Here is a 25845-nt window from a genome sequence, read left to right as displayed (position 1 = left end):
TTTTAGAGGCATATGGTTTTGCTTACCAGACGAATGGGGAAAGCTTATGTATAGTAGAGAGAACGTTTCTTAGATGTTTTCAGGGAAACTAGAGTGATTAAGCCTGAAAATTTCTTTGAAGTGAGAGGAAACTAAGAACTATGTATTACATTTCTTTGATTATACTTGTTCAAAAATTAATATTGATTTCTGCATTAAGACTCTATAAAAGAAACTAAATTTATCATTTTGGGGGATGAGAGTTTAGGTTTATATTATATTATTATTATTATATAATATTAATATTATTTTAACTTGCCTAAGTAACACATTTAACACTAAAAGTAACACATTAACACTGAAAGTAAGACATTCTCGCTGAAAACGAAGTAAACAATTCAGATGAAAAAAAATTTTTTTAAAAAGATTTTATTTATTTATTTTTACAGACAGAGATCACAAGTAGGCAGAGAGGCAGGCAGAGAGAGAGGAGGAAGCAGGCTCCCTGCTAAGCAGAGAGCCCGATGCCGGGCTGGATCCCAGGACCCTGGGACCATGACCTGAGCCGAAGGCAGAGGCTTTAACCCACTGAGCCACCCGGGTGCCCCAGATGAAAATTTTTTATTCCCTCATCGATTCCTTTTGCCTTAGGTAGTCTATATAAATAAAAATGTATATACACACATTCATGTATGTGTACGTGTATATACACATACACACAGACACACACATTTTATTTGAATGGCATTTTATTATAAAATTTCTGTAGCTTGCTTTTTCATAATCCAATGTCTTTGACTTCCTCTTTCCCTGCCTCCTTTCCCTCCTTTCTTTGTCTCTCTCCTTGCTCTTCCTCAGCTTCTGCCTCTTTGCTTCAATAAAGAAGGATTCCTGTCTCATTCTTTTAAACTTCTATATGGAATCTAACAGTATGCATTCCATTTTTTTCATGTTCTTATTTTGGATATTGGATTATTGATATGTTCACATACCTGTTTATGTTTCATTGCAATATGATACATTTAACAATAAATGGGCGATTCACGATGAAAAATCTGATCACTTAAAAGAAAATGGTATTTCTTGAGGTTCATTTTAAGATTTTTTTTTTAAGATTTTATTTATTTATTTGTGAGAGAGAGCGAGAGAGCGAAAGAGTGAGCACAGGCAGGCGGAATGGCAGGCAGGGGCAGAGGGAGAAGCAGACTCCCTGCCAAGCAAGAAGCCCGATGTGTGACTCCATCCCAAGACGCTGGAATTATGACCCGAGCGGAAGGCAGCCACTTAACCAACTGAGCCACCCCGGCGTCCCCCATTTTAAGATGTATTTTACCTATCTATATTATGAAGAATAGATAGGGCTTCCAGTTTCTGCTTCTGGGCATTGTGCTCTTATGAAAGATCCACCTGCACCTCTGCCAGCAGCATTTGTATTTTCTCTTTGACTGTTACTGTGTTATGGATCAAAGCGCCACTAATAATATATTTTTTGAACACGCTACTATTAAATCAGGTCTTACCCAGTTTTCAGGTCCAGAAAAGGGGGACTTTACACCTACCTTTACTAATTTTTTCCTGAAAGAAACTCATATCTTTTTTTTTTTAATTTAAAAAGTTATTTATTTGAGAAAGAGAGAAGGCGCACATGCCCATGTGGTTGGGGGAGAGATGGAGGAAGAGGGAGCCAGAATCCCAAGCAGATGACATGCCCAATGTGGAGCCTGATGCTGGGCTCCGTCTCATGACCCTGAGACATTACTTGAGCCAAAATCAGGAGTTTGACGCTTACCTGACTTAGCCACCCAGGTGCCCTGAGCTCTTGTATTTTTATTTTGCTAGATTCCAGGCTTTGTATCCTGATCCAGTCATTTATTTAACAATACTTAGCAGTATTAAATCCTCGATTATTTATTCAGTAAACATCATGTGTACACTCTATGTACATGATAGTGTACTGAATAATCTATGAAACAGATAAAAGAATAAAGCATAGTCTTGTCTTCAAGGACTTAGAGTTCATTGGGAGATAAATCTTTTATATAAGAAAAATTAACAGTGGCAAAATATTTTCTAAGGATATTGAGGCATGGGAGATGTAAGTTTTATTTTGGAGGTTCAGGAAACATTTCCTGGTGGAGAGAGAAGTTTGAGATAAATGTGAAAGGTTTGGAAGAATTTAACATGGAGATTTAGGTACTGTGTGTACTAGATAAAGAGAACAATGTGGGAGCTTGGAAATCAATAGCACTGTTTCATATGCATTATTCTTTACTTTCTAACCTACTATAGAAAGAGAAAATCTATTTTAAAAATTCAACTTATAAACTTTTACAGATTTACATAATTAATACTACCTAGTTTATAGCTCATATACATATATATAATGAAGAAACATTTTAAAAAGATTTATTCATTTTAGAGAGAGAACACACAAGGCTGGGGGAGGAGTAGAGGGAGAGGGAGAATCTCAAGTAGACCCTACACTGAGCATGGAGTCAGATTTGGGGTTCAGTTTCCTGACCCTGAGATCATAATCTGAGCTGAAACCAATTTCATGCTTAACTGACTGAGCCCCCAGGTACCCCCATAGCTCATACTTTCTTAATTATGGGATCTTCTACATAGGAGTCTCTTTATTTGAAAATCTGTGTCCAGAGTAAGAGGCGGGGAGAATTCTACTATAATAATAGAATAAATTTCATCTTGTGTATGACTATACATTTTTTTTCTAAAACATTTCTACTGACTTCATGGAATGGAATAGCATTATTATTATTATTTTTTTAAAGATTTTATTTATTTATTTGACAGAGAGAGATCACAAGTAGGCAGAGAGGCAGGCAGAGAAAGAGGAGGAAGCAGGCTCCCTGCTGAGCAGAGAGCCTGATGCAGGACTCGATCCCAGGACCCTGAGATCATGACCCGAGCCGAAGGCAGCGGCCCAACCCACTGAGCCACCCAGTTGCCCCTGGAATAGCATTATTATATGGCTTATATTTCATATACATCAGATTTGATCTTCAAATCTACCTAGTATTAGTGATGACTTACAGAAAGCTTGAGGAAACAATTTTCATTCTAAAGTTGCACCAAGTTTAACTGTGCAGTCGTCTTTGGATGTTCCTCATGTACTTGTTTTTCCGTATCATCTGATTTCATACTTCTACAAATTTGATAAACATATTTTTGAATTCCTTTGAGAAGCATTGGTAAAATTATTTAGTATTAAGAGGTAAATAAACCTTTTCTGAAATTGACATGATCTATTATCAGCACCTTGGATATAGCTTTTCTGTTTCTCACGAATGGTGGTTCAGTTATTTAGGGATCTTAATAATCACCTGTATTTCTTCATCTTGCCGTAAATCAGTGCTTCTCAATCAAGGGTGACTTGCCTCTCACAGAACCTTTGGCAGTGTCTGGAGACATTTGTGGTCATCACAGCTGGCAGGTGCTATGGCGTTTAGTTGGTAGAGGCTAGAGATGATGCGAAACATCGTATGGTGTGCAGGAGAGCTCCCTTCAGAAGCATTATTTGGCTCAAAATGGTCAGTAATGGAGAGGTTGAAGAACCCCACCTTGCCCTATGAGAAAAGAATTTGGTGAATGTTTTGTTGAATTCCAGATAGCCCTTGTTTCTAGATTCGTTTCATCTGCTAGTGCTGTAACTTCTAGAATAAAGAAGCACTTAAGTCGGCATTGTTTATTCCTGGTGATCTCCATCTTCTGTCGAATATTCCTTTTGACTTGTTCTTGATGTTACTGCACAGAATTGTCACCAAACCTCTCCTCTTCTATTGTTCTCGGTTGGGGATTTGCCTTTCTCTTTTCAGCAATGAGGATTCCATTTCTCATTTTAATTTTTAGAGGCTTCTTCCTTGTACAGATGATTCAGAGTCACTGATACTGCTTTAGCAATTTTATTCATAAATTCACATTAACTGAAACATCTTTATAAGAGCTAGATGCTTTTTTACCCAGTGATGCTTACCTAGATGCTTTTTGCCCAGTGGTTTGTTCTTCAGGCCTCTTTTAGTAATGCATATTATGAGACCTGAAGATAATGGAGCACCAGAGTATCTGGAATGACTATTGAGGTTGTGAAGCACCTTTGAAAATGAACAGACTATTGTTTGTTCCTGTGACACATATTTTACTTGAGAAACTATGGGAGACACTGGATCGTATTCCAGAATGCCAAGGAAATAAGATTGTATTAGGAAAATATAATTAAATACTAATAATATACAGGGGATTTATACTTGGCTTTAATACTAAGACAGTTTTGTTACCTCCTCTTCTGTGTGGGGAGGTGGAATGTGACCAAAGCCGGGAATTACACTGCCGAACCACTCCCTTTACTCTTTGGGCGAGTCAGGTTTCCTTCTGGTGCCTGTTTCTTACCTAAGAATTGTAAGAAGCTGTGTGTGATGTACCTGTGTTCTACTGTCCAAGCCTCCCCCTTCCCCGCCTGCTCTTCTTTCTCTGTGAGAGCCAGTGGAGATAGAGGCAAGGAAAGTATTTGTAAAATGTTCCACTTTCTCCTTCCCTGTTAATGGTTTCTTAGTAATTGAAGCCAGCTGTGGCTTTTCACGGACCCGTTCCTTGGGCTCTGGTGGGGACTTGGCACCTGTGTGGTAGGGAACATCCCAGCACAAGCCAGTACTTTCTCTCTTATTTATCATTACTCACCTCACTAGGCCTCACAGATTATAAAATGGGTTTATTTAAAGATATCATGGGGGCGCCTGGGTGGCTCAGTGGGTTAAGGCCTCTGCCTTCGGCTCAGGACATGATCCCAGGGTCCTGGGATCGAGCCCCGCATTGGGCTCTCTGCTCAGTGGGGAGCCTGCTTCCTCTTCTCTCTCTGCCTGCCTCTCTCACTACTTCTGATCTCTCTGTCCTGTCAAATAAATAAATAAATAAATAAAATCTTTAAAAAAAAAAGAGATCATGAACTCTGTTTGATTCTGAGAGGATTTATTGGTACTGAGCCATGAGCTCTCTTAATTTCTTGATTAAAGATGAGCAATCTCAGTGGTTTTATTTAATCATACTGAAGCGCAGAATATTAGATGCACCACATAAATGGTGTAAGGATGGTATGTTTAGTTTCTCTTCCATCTAGTTAACTAACAAATATTTATTGAAGACTTGGCATATGTATAAAACTATCTCTGCTTCCAAAACCAAAATGACATTTTGGGTTTTTGACCCAAGGATGTATTGAAAAGGAACTTGGTAGGAAAAAGGCTCTAAAAACTCAGAGTCCCTTTTTAGTTTTTGACTAGTTGTTGCTAAATAAATTATTTTTAATCTCTGTAACCAGATTTCTTTAGCATGATCTCCATTAATTTGGTTTCTGTGTGTTCCAAACCGAAGGAGAGAAAATCAGAATTCTAAATGCTCAGCAGGGTGAACTCCATAATTATATATTTTTTCCTTTTTGGCTTGTAAGTAGATTTCTGTATGGACCTGCAGACTATTTTCTTTCTCTTTCATTTGTTATCCTTTCTAAATAAAGGAATGTATCTAACTCAGAGTGGCAAAGCAATCTTCTCTCCCAGGCAGTTCCTCTGCTGTATGTTGGATAATGCTAGTTTACTGGTGATTGTTACCACATTTGAGGTTATGTTGTGTATAAATAAAAATAAATGGTGTTTTTATAAGGAGACATATCCTGGAGGGAGATTCTGAGTGTTCAATTGCCCATGATTTTCAACTAGGTCTTAGAAATTGGACTTAGATCTCTTTATCATTATTGTATTATACGTTTCTGGGGAGAAGAGAACATAGTTTGCCTTTGGCTTCTGACAGTGCAGGAACAAATTTGGGCTCATTAAAAATAAGAATGAATGTTAAAAAGGAAAAACAGCCATAACTTTATCTGCAGTGTTTCATTTCTACACACTGTGTAGGATCTTAAAATATTTATTTTACATGAGGATGGTCACAGCAACACCTGTTAAATGACTGTCTTCTGCAAGCAGCTGATTGCATTGTTCTTGTCTTTGGCCTCCTCAGCCTTCTTTTTCCACCATGTATTGGTATAGCCTTTGAAATATTAAGGGCAAAAGGAGTTTTAAGACAGCCAGTTCAGAAGTCATAGTACAAAGATGATAGGACTACTGCTTTCTTCAGGTTTTCTGGTTTTATAAGGCAAGATGACAGAATGCTTTCAGATAGGTCTGCAACTTTATAGAACCCCATATTTTTCTATATTCTCCTTAATGAAACCCTCTGTATTTATAAGAAGTATCTCTGTGCTTAGGAGGATCATGAGTTTACTTTTTTAGTGTTTGTTTTCCCCATAACTGTTAGCAGTGTGGGGATATGCATAAATCATGGAGTACTAAATAAGTGTCAGATCAAGTGAGCCAGTCTTTTTTTTCTCTTTTCATAACTGTTTCTCTTGAATTGCTCCTACTTTCCAAGGGGCCTGGAGAGCTATTTATTTTGCGGTTAGCAGAGAAGGGGCCTTGTATGCAGTTTTTAGCTCAGGACAGGATAAACATAGTTGAAATTTTATGCAGAATACTTTCTTTTTTTTTTTTTGAGAATTCATGTGTAATTCCATTTTTACTCAGAAATTATGAAAATGCTTAAAAATTAGTCTGTGTTTGGGTTATAGTACATCTTTGGATCTATAGCTTGAAGACATTAAGTTTAAATTCATGTATTCTAAGCCAAACATTCAGAGAAAGGCTCCATTACCCTCCACTGTTATAAAGAGATCTCTAGTAGAGAATACTCATGAAAAAGAAGATTCCCTTTTAGGGGTGACATTTATACCTATAATGTTAAGACTAACCTAAAAGAATAAAATGATGGTTTTGTTTGTTTGTTTGTTTTTTTGCCAGCTTAATGTTACTGTTTGCATAATATTTTTGAACTTTGAAATTTGGGATTAATTTTTAATAACTGCATGGATCCACTGTATGGTTAGGGCACCATTTATATAGCTCTTCCCCAATTTTGATTGTTTCTGTTGCTTACATTTTTCATGTTTCTAATAGTGTGATGAATGTGTTTGTATACAAATATTTGTGAGTACCTCCAAGATTATCTCCAAGAATTACTAGGCTAAAGGTTATGAACATCTTTAAGGCTCTATGTATATTTTGCCAAATTGCTTTCTGGAAATTCATACTAGTTTATGTTTTCATAATCAGTGTCTATATTAGAACAAATATCATATTCTCACCAATATGGAACATAATTTAAAAATCTGTAAAACTATCCATAGATTCCCAAAATTATAGAAAGGAAAATCTTGAGAATTTGTCTGGTTGAACATTTTGCCGAGGAGGACAGTGAAGCCCAGATAATTAAAATAGGGATGCCTGGTTGACACAGTTGGTGGCGCATGTGACTCTTGATCCTCGGGGCTGTGAGTTTGAATCCTGTGGTGGGTGTAGAGATTACTTAAAAATAAAAAAAAAATAGTCAGTTGAAGTCAGGTTAGAATTTTAGTTTTCTGGAATTCTGGTTCAGTGTTTTCATTAGAGATTACTACTTTATTATTTATTGAATATCTGTTAAAACATGGTCAGGTGCTATACTGGGCACTTTGCTTTGAAAAAATCTAATCTTCCCAATAACCCAAATGGTGAATGGCTTGAACTGTTTTAACCATTTATATGGACAAGGACCAAAGGAAGAAATGAGATCAATCTTCAGATGGTCATTGTGAAAAAGGATGGATTAAGGAAAATAGGTGAAATTCACAGGGGAGTATTTTGGCTTAATACAAGGAAAACCTTTGAAATTCTTAGAGTACAGTAGTGCCAGTCATTAAAGAAAGGGGAGATCATGTTGAATGACATTGTTACGTGTTTGTCAGGAATGTAGAAAATGGGGTCTGTGCATTGGATGAGAGAGGGAATTAGTTGACTAAAGATAATGCATTAGAAAGAATATGGTAGAGTATACCTGACGGGCAGTTTAATGCTTGATAATAATAACTACTATTAGTAGCAATTAGATAAAAAGATAGCATGAACTCTCTGAAGCGGGTGACCGAATAAGCAGAGATGCTGATAAACAATGAAAGAAGTAAACAGCCTCTGCCTTCAGCTCAGGTCATGATCTCAGGGTACTGGGATCGAGCCCCGCGTCAGGCTCTCTGCTCATCGGGGAGCCTGCTTCCCCCCTCCCCCTGCCTGACTCTCTCTGCCTACTTGTGATCTCTCTGCCAAATAAATAAATATCTTAAGAAAAAAAAAAAGAACTAAACAAAGGAAGGTGGAAAGGAGAAAACTAAAGCCAAGCCTTTTCTGTCTCAGAAAGCCAGGGGGTCAGAGAGTTTCTAGAAGATGGTCAATTTATTCTAAAATATTAGATCAAGGTTAAAAAGAGAGAAGTGTAATATATAGATGAAAAAAAATCACCCATCATCTATCCATTTAATTTAGATTTAAATGTGAATTTAAAAGTATATCTATAAATAAATATATGTAGATATAAATGTGTCATTAAACATCCTGTTATGTCACCTGTTTTATCACATAGTAAACATATGAAGATGTCAGTAAGTATGGATATATATTACGATTTTCCATTTCATAGAATTCCATTGTGTGGTTGAACATAACAATAGATACTTAAGTTATTTGTTTTCCCATCGTATAAATGCTATTCACTTACCTCTGCTTGGTGCCACTGTCAAAGTTGAGGCTGTATTTTTTGCCTAAACCATATTAGTCACTTAATTTTCCCTTTATTTTTTCTTGTCCTCCTGTAGGCTGTTCTCTATAATTTTGAGTGAACAAATGTGGTGATAAGCATTTTGATACATACATCTTTGTGTGCTTGTTCATTTATTTTGTTTTGTTTAAATTCTTAGAAGTGGAGTTGCTGTATGTAAGGTTTCAGTACATATTGCAAAATCTTCCCCTGTAAGGATTTTTAAAAATTTGCTGTCATTGCCTGTTATGTGTTTGAAGGTTCTGTTTCCTTACCACTTGCCAACAGTCTTCTTAATGTGATAATCTTAGAATTGTTTGGTCTCACTAAGTTTCATGTTAGCCTGTCACCTGTAAAATACTTCTGAGATTGCTGGAGATTTGTTAAACTAGGGATTGCAAGTATCTGCAATACTGTTTCCCTTTCTTAGCCTACACCAAATGGCAGTGATTGATCTTGTCTGAAGTTCCAGAGACAGAAGTTCTCGAGTAATTAGAGAAGAACTGTAACAGAAAAACAGTGACTGACTTGGTCCATTTATTTAGTTCTGGGGTTTTCTGTCATACTGTTTGTAAGTATGGCTGGGTATAGTGGAAATGGAATGTTACTTCTCTTGGCATTTTTTAAGTGGCGGGGGGCAAACTTGTAGAGAACTCTCATTTTGCAGAGACAATGTAGTTTTGTTCTTTTTTTTTTTTAAGATTTTATTTATTCACTTGTCAGAGAGAGAGAGAGCACACAAGCAGGTGGAGCAGCAGAGGGAAAGGGAGAAGCATGCTCCCCACCGAGCAGGGAGCCCCATGCAGGACTCCATCCCAGGACCCTGAGACCATGACCCGAGGTGAAGGCAGATACCCAACTGACTGAGCCACCCAGGCATCCCAGTAATTTTGTTCTTTTATCATTAAGATAATCCCTCCTGCCCAGAAATAAGAGTTGTTGATGGGATGCCCGGGTGGCTCATTTCCTTAAGTGTCTGCCTTCAGCTCAGGTCATGATCCCAGGGTCCTGGGATTGAGTCCCACATCGGGCTCTCTGCTCTGTGGGGAGCTTGATTTTCATTCTCCCACTCCCCCTGCTTATGTTCTCTCTCTCTCTCTCTGGCAAATAAACAAATAAAATCTTAAAATTAAAAAAAAAAAGAAAAGAAATAGAGTTGTTGAACTGAAACCACGTGAAAATTGTAAAATTTAATAAGCTCTCAGATAAGATTAGGAGCCTTATCTTACATACACTGGGATATATTTTTAATTTTGCACTTACTGCCTAAGGAGATGTATTGGTTATCTATACTTAGCAGGTTCCGGTTCTGTGTTTGTTTTGTTTTGTTTTTAATTCTAGCCAGGATATCAGCAGTGTTGATCTTGTTTTGAATCTTCTTTTAGGGTACTTTGCATAATGTTTTTTTGACTACTAAGTAGAACAGTTTGCTGAGCTAGGTCTCAGCTTAACTGAGTCTAGGGATTTAAAATAAACCAGCCATAAATTAAAAATATTATTTGGGTTTCTGTAAGATAATAATTAATTATGTTATCTTACAGAAAAGGAAAAGAGTTTCAGATTATATTCTTAATGGTTATTAGGATTATTAAGGGTGATTTTCCTGGCTGTTGTACTTAGGTGGAATGGTGATCACGTCACCTCTCCTTTGTAAAACCATCCGAATCAGACACAGAGACAGATTGTCAGATAGGGAGAACAGATATATGAGTGACTGAACCTAGTCTGTTGGCTGACTCTGGTTAATAGTGGTTAAACTGAAATCTGGTAAGGACATCAAACCATCAATGTACTTAGGAAGATTTACGAATGAATTTTTATTTTAACCGTGAAGGTAGATTGAACATGTTGAAGATAAATAAAACAAATATGCTTTAATTAAAATCTTTTGGTTGTGGTTTAAAACCTGCTTACTGTAAAAAAAAAAAAACCTAGCTTAATAAGCAAAATGGAATTTGTTAAGCCGTTGTCATTTCTCAGTGAAGGCAGGAATGAATCTTTAGTGTCTTAGTTTAAGCATGTTAGTTCGGCAAACTGATCAAGGGTAAGATTGACTCCCATCTTGATAAGTGCCCACTCCTGGTCCAGTTGTTGGTGGCAAGGAGTGTGGAATCATCTTAGAGATTTATCCATGACTATTGCAGGCCCTTGGAAGGTAGGTAGCCTGAGGTGTAAAATCTTTGGGAATTTGTAGGGAAGGAACAGTTCATTTGTAGTAAATTTGCTTTAAGTGGTGCATTACTTTCTATGTTTAGTAATCAGAAACCTGTAAGGGTTACACTTTGTAAAGTTTATAGTTCCATTTTAACATGATATTAGAAGGTAAGACTACATGCTTTTTGATTTTTACATATCTTAGGTACTTTGCTCTTTGAGATGACAACCAGAGAGGAATAGCACAGTGCCCGGCAAATGGTCTTGGTTCATTGAGGGCAGACTTGAGAGGAAGTGACTCACTCCTACGTGGCCTTGCTCACCAGATTTATAAAGCGACCCCCTTCATTCCCACTGACCTAGTCTTCACAATTGCCTTGTAGATTTTTCTTTTTATTAGATTTCTTTGGTTATTAGGCCAACACAAAGAGCGTTCTATCTTGTGAATCACTGAACCAAACCAAAACAAAGTTTATTTAGATCCTTTTGAGGTACACTGTGGTATCTAAGCATTAGAAAGTCTAGAGGGCTTGGAAAAACTTTTAAAATCAGATGTTTAATGGGAACTTTTAAGAAAGATAAAATGTAACAAAACAAATGCTTAAAAAGTCTTAAATCAAGGGGCAGGTATTGCTGGACAGTCCACCTTCATATGTAGCCGGACTTCTTGCCACCTCTGCAAATGCCACCTCGTCCAAGGCATCAGCACTTCTCCTGGAACAGCATTAGCTTTCAGCATGGTGTTCCTGCATGTGCTTTACCTCTTGACAGTGTGTTCTCCAAAGAATAGGACTTAAGTTGGATCACTTAATACTCTGTTAAAAATTTTTCAGTGGGTTCCCATTCTAAATAGAAACTAACATTCTTTCCATGACCTAGAGAGTCCCACATAATTTGGCTCCTACCTCTGTCACCTTAACTCTAGTGCTGTAGCCCCTTCATTGTGCTGCAGTCACGATGACCGCCAAGCACACTCATATTTATGCTTCTGCGCTTGCAGTTGCCGTTGTCCGAGCGGTCTTCGGTGCTCATCAGAGCGGCTTTCCCTGACCACCATAACTGAAAGAGCACCCCTCGTTGCTCTTTAATTCCTTCTTCCTATTTTACTTTTTCCTTATAGCAATTACAACTTGACAGCATGTATTTGTTTACTTCTCTTATCTTTTTCTTCTTCTAGACTCCAAGCTTCATGGGATCAGGGATTTTGTCCTTTTTATTCACTGCTCTGTCCTCAGTGTCAGCACATAATGGATTCTCTAACTGTTCGTCGAATACATGCATAAATAAATATATTTGTGTACTCTGGGTGGTAATTGGCGGAAATTGTTTATTATATCTGTGATACTGGTCGATGTGGGGATGAGTGTTGAATTCAAGAAATAGGAAGAAAAGAAATCAGCATTCTGTAGCTTTCGTTTGCTTTTTATAAATCTGGGGAAGTTGTTGCTTTATATAATTAGAATCGATGTTTTATCACAGTATTTGGTTATATTCCATTTAAGATGAAGAAGATGATTTTATGTGTAAGAAAGCAGCCTCTAAATCGAAAGAGAATGGAAGATCTACAAATAGTTATCTTGGAGCATCACACATGAAAAAGAATGAAGAAAACACTAAGACCAAGAATAAACCTTTATCACCAATAAAACTTACCCCCACGTCAGTGCTTGATTATTTTGGAACTGGAAGTGTCCAAAGATCAGAGAAGAAGATGGTAGCAAGCAAAAGAAAAGAGGTGAGTGTTTAACAGGCAAGCAAGAATGTTCAGATTTGTACCCACTCACTGTTACATTAATAGAAATTCAGATGTTAAAAATAGGTCAACATATTTTATTAATGAAAATAATTTTCCTATGATTATGATAAAAAATATTGCCATAATTTTAGAGGATGAGGAAGTTAGAATATTGCACATTTAATTTTTTTTTCTAAGATTTTATTTATTTATTTGACAAAGCACAAGCAGGGGAGTAGCAGGCAGAGGGAGAGGGAGAAGCAGACTCCTCACTGAGTGGGAGCCTGATGTGGGGCTCGATCCCAGGACCCCACTGGCATCATGACCAACAGAGCCATCCATGTGCCCCTGCACATTTTTTTTTTAATATTTGAAAGTGGGAAAAGATAATTTAAATCACAAGGATAGATTGTAATTCTTAGAGTTTAAATACTTAGAATGCAAACTCACTTTACCACTGATCTCAGCCAGACCAAATTAAATGATAAGCTTGTTCCCAAATAGGTCATAAGTATATAACTTACAAATAGGGCTTACCTGTTATACTTTTGACCTTTTTACTTTGGCTGAAGTTGGATTTATTTTTTTCTGAACATTTAGAAAACAAATAGAGATAAGTTACAGTGAAAGTAATCTCCTGAATTCAACCCTGCCCAATGGTGTGTGTTTGTTGATTTCATTAGTGCCTCCATAGGATAAAGTGACCATTCACATGTACTGGTTTTTCAAAGTTCTGGACTATTTCTAAGGCCAGGATGTTGATCTACAGGTCTCTTTGGGGGTACTTTTGAACATTTCTGTAGAATTAAGTGAGAACCATCTGTTTGTAGGATATTTGCTCATTAGGAAATTGAGTATGGTCAGGGAATAGATGTGAACCTAACTTCTGGCTGGTGTGCACTGAGACTATTTTATAGCATAAACTTCTCTCTCATTGGTGTATTTAATAAGCTACAGTCAAGAAAAAGCACCTAATTTTTAATTTAAGGTTTATGCTGATCTTGCTTGATTTTCTTTGAAATATAGCCTTCACAAAATGCAGATGATTCCAGATTAAATGATGAAGCCATTGCCAAGCAAATGCAACTTGATGAGGATGCAGAGGTATTGGCATTTTATTTAAGTATCATTAACAACTTTTGTACCTTGCTGTTTAGTCTACTCAGGCAGACACTTGGAATGTTCTAGTTTAATTATGGATTGACTCTTACTGTAAGAGTTGTGTGTAGAATAAGTTAAAATCTAATATATAAAAATCTAGATTTATGTAAAAGATAAATGGTCAGAGCAGGGGATACTTACTTAAAAATTTATTGTTAGATTTCTTTGAATGGAAGCCTTTTTTTAGTATAGTTAAAACAATTTAATTTGGTCATATCCATTTTCTTTTCACTATGGGCAATTTCAGTCCACTCCTGTGACTCTAAGTTCTGTGTGTATGCTCATGATCCCTAGATCTATTCCAGAGTGCTCTCTTGTGAGTGGTAAACCTGTTATATTCATTCAACAAATACCAAGCATTACTGAGTGCATGGCACGTTCTCGCTAGGTGTTGTTAAGGATACTGCAGTTAAAAAAAATATCAGGTCATTATAAATGCTGTGAAGAAAAGTAAAGGGATGGATAGATAGTTTTGGGGATGATTAGTGGGGTTATGAGTGTTCGTTTTAAAAAGAGGGGTTAGGAATGCCCCACTGAGGAAGTGACATTGGGGAACAAAATGAAATGATAATGGTGGGCCTTGGGGCTGACTACCTGGAGGAAGATTTCCTCTAAACAGAAAAGCAAATGCTTTTCTTCAGGGAGAAACATTTGAGTTTGATGAATTTGGAAATCCTGTAAATCATGACGAGTCTCTGGAACCTACCAAAAGGACTTGGAATAGTAAGGATTTTGGATTTTGGTCTCTGTAAAATAAGAAGCCATTGGAATGGTTGAATATGGAAGTGACGTGATTTTATGGATCTTAAAAGGAAATTATTCTGGCTGCTGGGAGGCTAATAAACCATGGTGTGGCAAGATCAAAAGCAGATTAGTTAAAAAAAAAAAAAAGGCAGATTAGTTTGGTGACTGTTATGGTTATGTAGGTGAGAGGAGATGTTGGCTTGTACCTTGATGGTAATGGAAGGGATGGTGAGAAGTGGTTGTAATCTGTACGTGCTTTGAAGGTGCAGACTTGCAGTTGTTGCTGACAGATTGGGTATAAGGTATGAGGGAAAGAAGATGCAAAGATGACTCCATGTTCTTTGGCTTGAGCAACTGGATAAATGGTGATATCATTTTTTAAGGTGAAGACTGCTACAAAGAAAAGAATTAGGTTTTGGACATGTTGAGTTTGAGATGTCTAATAGGTTTCAAAATGGAGGTGCAGAGTAGGTGTTTACATAGAGGAATCTGGAGCTGGGGGTCCAGGGCAGGGTGCAGAGTCGGGGAGGGGGTTCTAAACTGAAGATGTGTATTTGGGGACATTAGCAGTTGAATGGTATTGGAAACCAGTGTAACTGGATGAGATCAGGGGATAGTATGTAAGCAGAAAAGAAGTCTCAAGATTGAACTCTAGGGTTCTGTTAACATGTAGAGGTCAGGAGGAGGAAAAGGATGATCCAACGAAGGAGATTTAAGAAAGTGGCTAGTGAAGTAGGGAAATGAGGAAAGCTTGGTATTTTCTGGAAGCAAAATGAAAATATATTTCAGGGAGGAGTGTTTGTCTCTGTCAGAGGATCCAGACCTGATGACTGAACAACCCCCCCTTCCTGTTCATGAGCGTAGGGATCACTTTCTCATACTTCTTAAACTGTATTAGAAACCCCTCCTACATCCTGAGTCGCACCCCATTTTTTAAACATGCATTATAATTGCTATTTATGTGTTTCCCTCCTTGGAGGCTTTAAGCTCCCCTCGTGCGGGCTGTTTATGTTTCACTCAACCTTTGTGACATCAGTTGCTTATTTCGGGGCTTGGCATAGAAAAGCCTCTTAGTAAATATTGTGAGAGAACAGTGTCCAGTTTTCTGAACTATATCTGATCACATTTTATCACTTTGACAGTCTGTAGTTCGTGTTTTCAAAATCTTTTCCATCTTACTTGATTACAGTAAATTACATGAACTCTGGTGCCATTTACATTTCTTCTGTTCTGGCTTCTCAGATCCTTTTTACTAGAAGGATACTATGTAGTGTGAAATTTTGGAAAAATGGTGTAGAGTTCAACTAGGAATCCTTGCCGGGCAATTGGAGGTTTAGAGTTTGAAAGACTTTTCGATGATGAAGATCTTTCATACTGTTTACAGTGTTAGATATGTAGCTCAGTTATGGTGAGTATATATTAGGCAACAGAATGTATTAATGTGCATCTGTCTGGCTTGCTTATGGCTCTGTGTAGCTCAAGTTCATTTTAGAAAAAACAAGAAAATGCTTGGTTACTGTGTTCTCATCAGGTATATGCCAATTTCCAAGCCTTTTCTTTTGGTTTGGATGGATTTGGAGGTTCTTTCCTTTGTTTGAATAATATAGGGAGGCTTTTGTTTGCTGTTACATTAAGCCATTTTATCAGGGGGCAGAACACCAGTTAGTTTGTAAGTGAGAACTGTATTCCACTGCTACACATTCTTTTCTGGAAAAGCTACATTTTACTGCAAATGAAAACACTAGAAATAACAACAATGTAATTATAGTATCTGTGTGTTACATTAGCCATGTTAGGAAAACTTCTGATATGATGATTTAAATTTTAAGAAGTCAGAACAGATACATTTGAATTGGTGATTGAAAATTAGAATTTGATGATTATAAGTGGTAGTTACATTTGAATATTGTGTACAAAGAAAATATAGTTTTCTTGATTTCTTACTTTTTTTGTGTGTGCCCTTCAGCCTGTTGTTTTTCTGTTAGGGTGAGATTCTTTTGAGAGCTCTTTGTAGAGTTCAAAATAAACAGAAGTAAGAGATCTGTAAGTGTTGTATTGGGACTGTTAAGAAATAAGCTATAGACTTTGAGCTTTATAAGTGAGAAATGTGACCAAAAATATGCTCAATTTGTCTGTTTCACCTATAAAACTAGAAATAAATTGTTCTGAAATCTAATTTGGCTTAATGAAGCAAACCTGTGATTTTGTGAACTATTAATATTAAGGAGAAGAATGTCATACTTTCTGGAAAATGTTTTTTCCAGTTTCTTCTAAGTATCATGACTCAAGCACTTAAAAACTTCAATTTACAGAAAGAAAAAAAGCAACTTTTATTCTGTTGATACTTTTTACAGCTGGAGAGACAGCTGCATGAAGATGAAGAGTTTGCCAGAACATTAGCCATGTTGGACGAAGAACCCAAGACCAAAAAGGTAATGTTTCACCAGGCTGATTATTTGCACTCGGAGTATACACTGCAGATCAGGGTTCCCTTTCATACCTGTGTATTCTAGGCTCTGGAGATACAATCATGAGTCACTCTTCTAGAAAGAAGCTAAATTATTTTAATCTATAAAATCTATAAAAATGTTTTTGAAGAAGCTCATCAAGAAACTTATCCTTGCTAAAGGAAGGTTGATCGAGACAAAGCCAGCCACACCCTTCCTTCACAAAACAATGAATTATAACTTTTACTTTCTCTGTCACAAATGGGTTCTTATGTACTCGTTTGGAGAATAACACTTACAAAGGTTTCTAAGGAACGTAAAGGTTAATAACTTTAATGTTAATTACTGTCTTTTTGGGAGCACAGTTTTGCTGTTTCTAGTTAGGTCACTTTAAGATCTGTGTTAGGACAGTCTCAAATAATAATGAGTATATTTTGGGAAATCTTTAAAAGCATTGGTGTTTTTTGTTTTTTTTTAATCACTTCATCTCCAAAAAATTGGCCTTGTTTCCATTGAATCATATTCTGTTAATATGTATCAATATCTGACTATTTTAAAAGATTTTACAGAAGGAGGGGTATAAGACAGTAAAGAGTTGGGGGGACTTTGTCATTTGGAAAAGCCTTACTCTCCCAAAGGCATTCAAGTTATAGTTATCAAAAAAAAAAAAAATACTGTGTTATGCATCCCAGTTTGTGACTTCTTTGTAAAATGGAGATTTGAAGAGCAGTGGAGAGAGTGGATTTTTTTTTTCCTCTCTTGAGAAAGTGCTCTGATTGTTTTTTTAGTTTAGTCTTTTGGGTTTAGATTTTAGTTTTTAGTTGTGTAATACTAACTAACAATTTGAGAATCGAGATGAAAGAAACAGAAGCAAGTCTTCCATTCTCACAAGTTGGAAACAACTGTGATAATTTTTTATAGATGTATTTTTTATAACTTTTCATCAGTTTCTTCACCTGTAAAGTTAAACATAAGAAAAAAAATGCTTCATTTTTCTCAGAAGGTATAGGGATGAATGAATAAAAATTTATTGTATTGTCTTCTTGCTTTGGAAGGTGACCCTTAAGCTTAGAATTAAAACTTAAGTTAATTAAATTAAAACTTTGGTCAATTTGAACAACATATTTTTGTGGTAGTAGTTTTCTTAGTATTTGTCACATTTGACACAAATTTTCTTAGGCTCGGAAGGACCCAGGAGAGAGAGAAGCGTTTTCATCTGTCCAAGCCAATTTAAGTAAAGCAGAAAAACATAAATCTCCTTATAAAGGTAATGCTAACAGGAAAGTAAGCTGGAACATTTACAGAAGAAAATTCATGATAACTTGTTTAAACATTCTGTTCAGTAATTGCCTTATATTGTTCGGTAGACATTATTTCATAGTAGTATTGAACCATGTTCTTCTTAGATACTTTGAAAGCTGTAATTGGATATTAGCTGGTGTTGAATGCCTGTCTATGATTGTAGTAAAAAATGTATTTTGGTTCTTGGTTTCACATTAATGGTAATTTCTAAGTGTAGTGCAAAATATGGGCCTCAGTGTATCATGGCAGAGAACTAGATGTTTTGAGCTCATAGAGTTGACTCATAGTTGTCCAGGTCATCTGAATCTCTCCTGCTGATTGTCTGTAGGTTTTATTTTTTACTGGTCCTGATAATCTAAGCATCTGCTAGTATAGATGGTCTTAATCCTGTAAATAAATTCATTCATATAGTCTTGAAATTACAGGATTTGGAGCTTTTAGACTATATTACAAACACAGAAATTTTTAAAAAAATATATTTATTTATTTATTTATTTGAGAGCGTGTCCTCGGGTGAGCATGGAAAGGGAGAGAGTGGGAGGGAGAGGGTCAGGTTTTCTCTGTGTTAAGTTTCTTCTACTCAGTAAGTTTTCTCTGTGTTAGGTTTCAGGTCACTGAAGTTTATCTGTGGAGTAAAGGCCATGTCCTTAGATGTAGTTTACTATATCTATATATATCATATATATATCAATGATATATATATCATTTGAAGTGATGAGTCATTTATATTTATTTATTTATTTTGGTGGGGGAGTGGGGAGGGGCAGAGGGAGAGAGAGAGTCTTAAGCAGGCCCCACACCCAATGCAGTGCCTGACACGGGGCTTGATCTCACAACCCTAAGAGCCTGACCTGAGCCGAAATCAAGAGTAGGATACTTAACTGATGCCCCATAAGTCATTTATAGCTGTCCCTTAAGTCATTTATATTTCAAAAGTCATAACAGGCACCCCATTAGTTATTTATATCTAAAAAGACAGATCCTTAATTTGAACTGGTTATATAAAAATGCACAAATGTTTAATTTTTTAGTAAGTGTTCTGTGTAAAGAACTAAAATCTTAATGTGAATGTTAAGAAATCATGATATGACATTGTATGCTACTAAGATTATTCAGTTGAAAAATGAAAAAAAAATCTTGATTTGGGGAACCTTTTTTCCCCAAAACAATAGTCATAATGTTTTCTTTCTTCCTAGTAAAAACAGAACAATTTTCAGATGACAGAAAGAACTGCAGTCCCAAGAAGCAATCTAAATGTGAAAGTTTGATAGGATCTCAGCAACATTTGAAGTCGTCCCCTCACAAAATAGGAGAAACTTCTCCAAAAGCCAGTTCCAAGGTGGCCCTTTTGAAAAAAAGGGGAGAGAGTTCTTATAAAGAAACAGAGCCTATGGCTTCAAAAAGAAAAGAAAATGCTGTTGAATTAAAAGGACAGACAAAAACTCCTAAGAAACCCAAAAGTTCTCCAGCTAAAAAAGAGGTAGAAATTTTCTAAAAGTGTATCATTTGGGGGCTATGTGTTGATTTGGGTTTGACTGCTTTCAAGTTATATTTTTAGCCTTATAAATCATTATAGCACTTTTAAGCTATCTGACTTAGATGCTTTTGTACAGTATAGCTTATTAGTATAGCTAAACTAGCCAATATTTATTATTGAGTGTATTGGAGATTGCACTAATACATACAATATCTCATGTAATCTTCACAACAACCCTGTGAGATGACTTACTTTTATTATTTAGTTTTCGGTGAGGAGGAAACAGTCTGATGAAAGAGTTCAGTAATTTTTCCAAGATCATGCAGCTAGTAAGTAGCAGAGCCAACTTTAAACTCGTCCTCTGAGGCCCAGAAAACAGCAGTATAATAACACAGTGGCTCTGAGCACGGACTCTGGAGGCATTGTCAGATCACGTAGCCCCACTATGGAACAGATGTGTTACTTCCTTTCTCTTCAATTGGTTTCCTCGTTTGTGAAAATAGGGATAATAACAGTATCTGAGTTAATATTGAAATATTGGAATAGTGCCTGGTACATACTAAGTGCTATGTTTTTGCTATTATTATTAAAATCATTTGGATTTGTCCTGAGGGTACCCCTTTTTGCTCTTGTGTAACAGTGTTGAAATAATGAAATCATTTGCAAAGGCAAAAAACAATGAAATAATGCAGAATGTTTTTCAAAATCTTTGTTCCTGTATATGTTTGAGAACTGAATGGTTTCTTAGAATCTGTAATTTGGAACCAACTTAGATAGTGAGAAGCCACTATTCCTTCAAGCCTCTTAGGCACATAAAATTAAAAGTAGAATATTGTCTATTTTAACTGCTCATCACCATTATTTTTTTAGTGCAGAACAGTGAAATGGTGATTTCTAGATGCTTTTGGTTGTGGTTAGTGCTCATAAATATAGTTAAGGGAACAATTAAATTTTTGGTCTCTAATTTTTCTTCACTAAATACTTATCTGGTGGATGAATGTTTTCTTCAGGCATACTAAGCATGTTCATTTTATAGAGGCCGGTCTATTTTTATTAAAGGAGAAGAAATCTTTAAATGTTACTTTACTCTTCACCTTATTTTTCAAAGGTGGAATAGAAATGACTTAGAACTTTTACTTTTAGCAGTTTGGAGAATATCTGAGGGTTTAATAAATTCAGTCTTCTTTGGTTAAATTTGGACTTCATAAATGGGTGTGTTTCAAAGTTACTTTATAAGTGGTTTATAATTCAGAATTATATTTTTTGTAGAATTAATGTTATAAATGAATAATTTTCCCATTTTGGTATGCATTGGACTCTCCTGTGAAGCTTGTTAAATATATGGTTTTATAGTCTGGACAGGTATATTTTAATAAGCTCAGATTGGATACGAATGCCCTCCAGCGTTTGAGAACCACTGTTAAAAAAGTAGGGTTTGAGTTTGGGAGCAGCCTCTGATGACTTACATATAGCCAAAGAGGCTTACTTATTTTATCGATTAAAATTATTTGTATAAAAATTATATTTTTTCAATTCTCAAAGGGATTTGAACTGGCTTATAAGTTAAAAAAATGAAAAATAGGAAGCAGAAAAAACACGACACCATTCTTGTAGTGGTTCTCAGATCAGAATTATCTAGGATGTTTTCCCCCAAATACACGTGCCCTAGACATACCCCATATCTCTGATTCAGAAAATTGGAGTGAGTCCAAGGATATATAGTTTGAAAAGTTTACCCAGAATTTTCCGAGGTAGATCCTTAGTAAGTTCTCCCGAGAGAAACAGAAAAGAGAGATTAAACCTGGAAGGGAGGTGGTGGCATATGGAAATGTATCAGCTTTTTGGAACAAAGCTTGCCTGTTGTTTGAACCTGCTGTATATGAAGCCATCAGTTCTCAGCCTGTTGTGCTCATATACTCATATACAGGGCCATTTACTTTGTTTTAGGGGTGTGCAAGGGTATGGGTTAACATGGGGTATCTTCTTGTGTGATCAAGTATACTTGAGGGAAAATTAATTTTTTCATTGAAATATGCATGAATATATTATGGAAAAGAACTTGAAATCCACATGAGTTTTTGAAATAAAATATACTTTTTTTGTTTCTCTGTTTGGGGGTAGCAATTTGGCTCATATACCTAATCTTGCATTAGGCCCTTGCAGTATGTGCCTTTAGAGAGTCAAAAAGCTTGAGAGGAGCTGATGCAGGGAGGTGTATAAGCCAGACATGTCTAAACTGGGAAGTACCTGTGTAGCTAAAATGTTAATTTCAGGACCAAAGATAGAAGTGACTTAATTTTATTTAGTGATACATATTTTTAATTTTATGTGAATTTTGCATGACTTTATTCAGTTTTTTTTTTTCTCACTTTCCCAAAGTCTGTAAGTCCTGAAGATTCTGAGAAGAGACGCACTAATTATCAAGCTTATCGAAGCTACTTAAATCGAGAAGGTCCCAAAGCTCTGGGCTCCAAAGAAATACCAAAGGTATGAATGTTGAGAGGCAAGCTAGTCTGTCAGGGCCTCTGGCCGCTGGGTCCATGCATGTATTTACTGTGTTCCCAGCAGTAGATAATTGATATTTAACAGTTAACACAAGGGTGCCTGGCTGGCCCAGTCTCTGTGGAATGTGTGACTCTTGGTCTCAGGGTTGTGAGGTTGAGCCCCCCTGTTGGAGGTTAGAAATTACTTAAAAAAATTTAACAGAAAAGCCTCAGTCGCCATCTTTGTGATTTAGGGATATTTATTTGTGTTACGAATTACAGCTTGATTCTATAAAGAAGAATTTTCCTTTAAGTAATCCACAACCCTAGCGGGGCTCAGTTTTGAGGAATACTTTGGTCACAAGACCAGTACGTTTTGCTGATAGTATGGACCCACCAGAAAGGGAGATTGAAGCATACCAGAACGAGAAGGATAATCAAATGTAGTATGAGGTTTCTGAGGCGGTAGAAAGGGAGAGGAATCAGATCACAAATGGAAATTAGTAGTTTCCTGATAAAGGGATAAGGGTGAATGTTAAGGGGCTGATGGGTTGTGTAGGAGGCTAGAGGAAGGTGTTAGCCTTGCCTCTTGCATGTGGTGTAAGACAGACTCTAAGAAAGACTCAGCAAGCTCATCTGCTTGAGGGGACTTTTTTTTTTTTTAAGATTTTGTTTATTTGAGAGAGAGCATACAAATGGGGTGGGGGTGGCACAGAGGGAGAGGGAGAAGTAGCTGAACAGGGAGCCTGATACAGAGCTCGATCCCAGGACCCTGAGATCATGACCTGAGCCAAAGGCGGACGCTTATCTGAGTGAGCCACCCAGGTGCTCCTTCTTGAGAGACTTTAGGCAAAGTGGAGTCCTTAGGGGACTCAGTGGAGGCAAGGTGCTGGAGGGAGTACTGAATAGAGGTTGAGGATACTGGGTCGCATGCTGGGCCTGCAGTAAGTGTTCTAGAATGGAAAAGTTTGGTTGAGAGGCTAAAAATGCTGAGATTGGTTGTAAGATATATATTCAGAGCCACAATGGGCGATAGTTCAGGGTAGGCGATTAAGGTGTGGGAAAGAGGCTTGCATGTGGACTTTTCCAGGGTCATTTTGAATTTGTTGAGAAGAATTTAAATACTTTAGTGTTCACAAGATCATTTCAGTCCTAGAATATAGGGCTTGAAGGGACCTTGAGATGTTGTTAATCAAACCTTTTCTCTCCAAGCAGATTCATAGCTTTTTTCCCCCATCAAGAAAGATTCTTCACTGGAATGGTGAAGGATTGAACATGTAATGGGGCAGTCTTTGAATTTTGTTTAACTTTTTCCTTTCAGGCTTGTTTTGAGTCCATGTTGATCTCAGTTCTCTATTCAAAGGGAAATAAGTCTCTTGGAATGGTTTACATAATTTTCATTTTGCTTCGTTGAATCATTTTATTGAACCACTGCGAAAGGTTAAAAGAGCCTATAACTGTACCCAGTTCCAGTTAAGATTAAATGTCTCCTCTATCCGGTTCTCTTTGTCCAGTGTCTTTTGTATATCGAGTTATCTTTTAATCAAGAGATAATACTTGCAGGTTGTTAGATTTTCTGTCATAGGGTAAACAGTCAGAGAGAAGGGCAGGAGCTCAAACTTGTTTAACCTTTTTAGAATCAAATCTTTCCTTTTTAACAATAACAAATTCTGTAGGTGGATTATATCTTGTTGTTTATTTAAAGCTTTGCAAGTAAACTAGTGGTTTAAATATTAAAAAATACATGAGAGTAGTATGAATGGATAATTTTAATAAGGTTTGTGAACTGTCTTGGATGTATATTTTTCATTGCTGGTTTTGTAAGTTTATTAAATGTTAACCTACGTAAGGATTTCTCAGACTTTAATTTCAGGTTCTGCTTATATGCTGTGAATTTCCTGCAAATTTTTCATGCTGAGATTATTTATGATGTCAGATGAGAAAAATCAACTTCCTGCAGTTTTGATGCCAAATATTTCTTTGGAAGGCTACCATGTAATTTCCTCTCTGCTTGAACGTTTTGGTTTTTAGGGAGCTGAAAATTGCTTGGAAGGCCTTACATTTGTAATCACAGGAGTGCTGGAGTCCATTGAACGAGATGAGGCCAAGTCTCTAATTGAGCGTTATGGGGGAAAAGTAACAGGAAATGTCAGCAAGAAAACAAACTACCTTGTCATGGGTCGTGATAGTGGACAGTCCAAGAGTGATAAGGTGGGTCTTGCTGTCTTCTCAGCACAGTGAAATAGCCTCCTTGCCTTGGCAGGGTCTTACTGGGACCATTTGTTGTAATGCCCTCTACACAGAGTCAAGTGAAGAAAAAAATTGGAAAAGTAATTTCATCCCTATATTGTTTCTTCCACAGAAGTGTTCTTGGCTTTACCTTAAAGATTTTGGTTTTCTAGTTGAAGGCATAGTTCCTGTTTAGTTGACTTTCCTAGTGTAATATTCTAGTTTAGATCACTTTTCAAAGATAGAAGGAAATGTACTTTTCTTTTTCTTTCAGTCCTAAATATACCTGCATATGCCTCTGTAGTCTCCATCTTAAGTTTTGTTCATTGAAAGCTCTTTTAGTGTTGGGGAAAATTATGTTTAGCTCCAAGTAACAGAATATCTGGCACATGTGGTTTGGCGAATAGCTGCTTATTTTCTTACCCAATAAGAATCGCACAGGCGGACGATTGCTGGGGACAGCCCCACAGCTCAGTGACGTAGCTAGGCTACTTCTGTCCTCCATCTCTCTCACCCTTCTGGCAGCTTTAGTTCTGTGCACGTTGCCTTGTGTTGCAAGATAAGTGTAGGCATTCAAATTCACATTTAAGGCAGAAAAGGAAGCAGCGGCAAGATGTCTCACTAACTGTGATTGGCCTTAAAGAGTTTTCCTGGAAATAGCTCTTGTAGAATTCCCCTGAAGTCTCATTGGCCAGAGCTGTCACATTGCTATTCATAGCTTATGAGGGAGTTTGGGGAGGATGAGGACTTTTCTGATTCTTTAGTCATAAGTCATCACTTGGAGATGAACACATCAGAGTTATTTTAACAGGGAAGTTGGTGGGAGAAAACAAAAACTTCCAACGAGTCTGTCTTGGAAGGCCCTAGTGACTTTGCCCCTCCTAGGGTAGAAGAGAAGATAAAGCAGTCCACAGAAGTGCTAACATGACGTGTCCATTGCCCACCTGTCACTCTCAGGGGATGTATTTGTTATTTTCTTTGTTTAATGGTACTTTTTCATGAATAGGGTTTTTAAAAATACTATAGTTTTTCTAATTTACAAATGTGGTTTTCACCTATGAACAGACCCTACAATTATCCTTTTTTTTTTTTTAAACAAAGTAATGGTTAGGATATGGTTTTAATGATTTATATTTTTAATCAATAGGCAGCAGCTTTGGGGACAAATATTATTGATGAAGATGGCCTGTTGAATCTGATTCGAACTATGCCAGGCAAGAAGTCTAAGTATGAAATAGCAGTTGAAGCTGAGGTTTGTATAAAATAAACTTGATTTATTTAAGTTGGTATATATAACAACTTTCCTATTTCATAGAGACATTTCATGAGTGTCTAAAGTCCTTTTGCCTGAAAGATTAACTTCCCCTTCTACCACAGATGAAGCTACCTTATTTCCTTCTGAGCAGGTGGATTCTGCTTTAGGCTGTCAAATAAATAAATAAAATCTTA

General features: G+C 36.7%; 1 protein-coding gene across 1 annotated transcript in view; it reads left to right on the top strand.

The window, feature by feature from the left end:
• Positions 1-25845, top strand: part of RFC1 (replication factor C subunit 1) — a 77746-nt gene that overhangs the window by 32509 nt on the left and 19392 nt on the right. The window contains exons 5-12 of the mRNA XM_004764011.3: positions 12321-12553; positions 13580-13657; positions 16813-16890; positions 18085-18172; positions 19404-19687; positions 22064-22171; positions 24199-24378; positions 25544-25648. Of these exons, the coding sequence (XP_004764068.2) occupies positions 12321-12553; positions 13580-13657; positions 16813-16890; positions 18085-18172; positions 19404-19687; positions 22064-22171; positions 24199-24378; positions 25544-25648 (1154 nt within the window). The remainder of the gene's footprint in view (positions 1-12320; positions 12554-13579; positions 13658-16812; positions 16891-18084; positions 18173-19403; positions 19688-22063; positions 22172-24198; positions 24379-25543; positions 25649-25845) is intronic.

The sequence above is a fragment of the Mustela putorius genome, unplaced genomic scaffold (assembly GCF_011764305.1).
Source record: "Mustela putorius furo isolate JIRA1106 unplaced genomic scaffold, ASM1176430v1.1 tig00000083_pilon_pilon_pilon, whole genome shotgun sequence".
NCBI lineage: Eukaryota > Metazoa > Chordata > Mammalia > Carnivora > Mustelidae > Mustela > Mustela putorius.
Note: the sequence above shows the minus strand (reverse complement) of the source record. Positions and strands in the feature narration are given on the sequence as shown.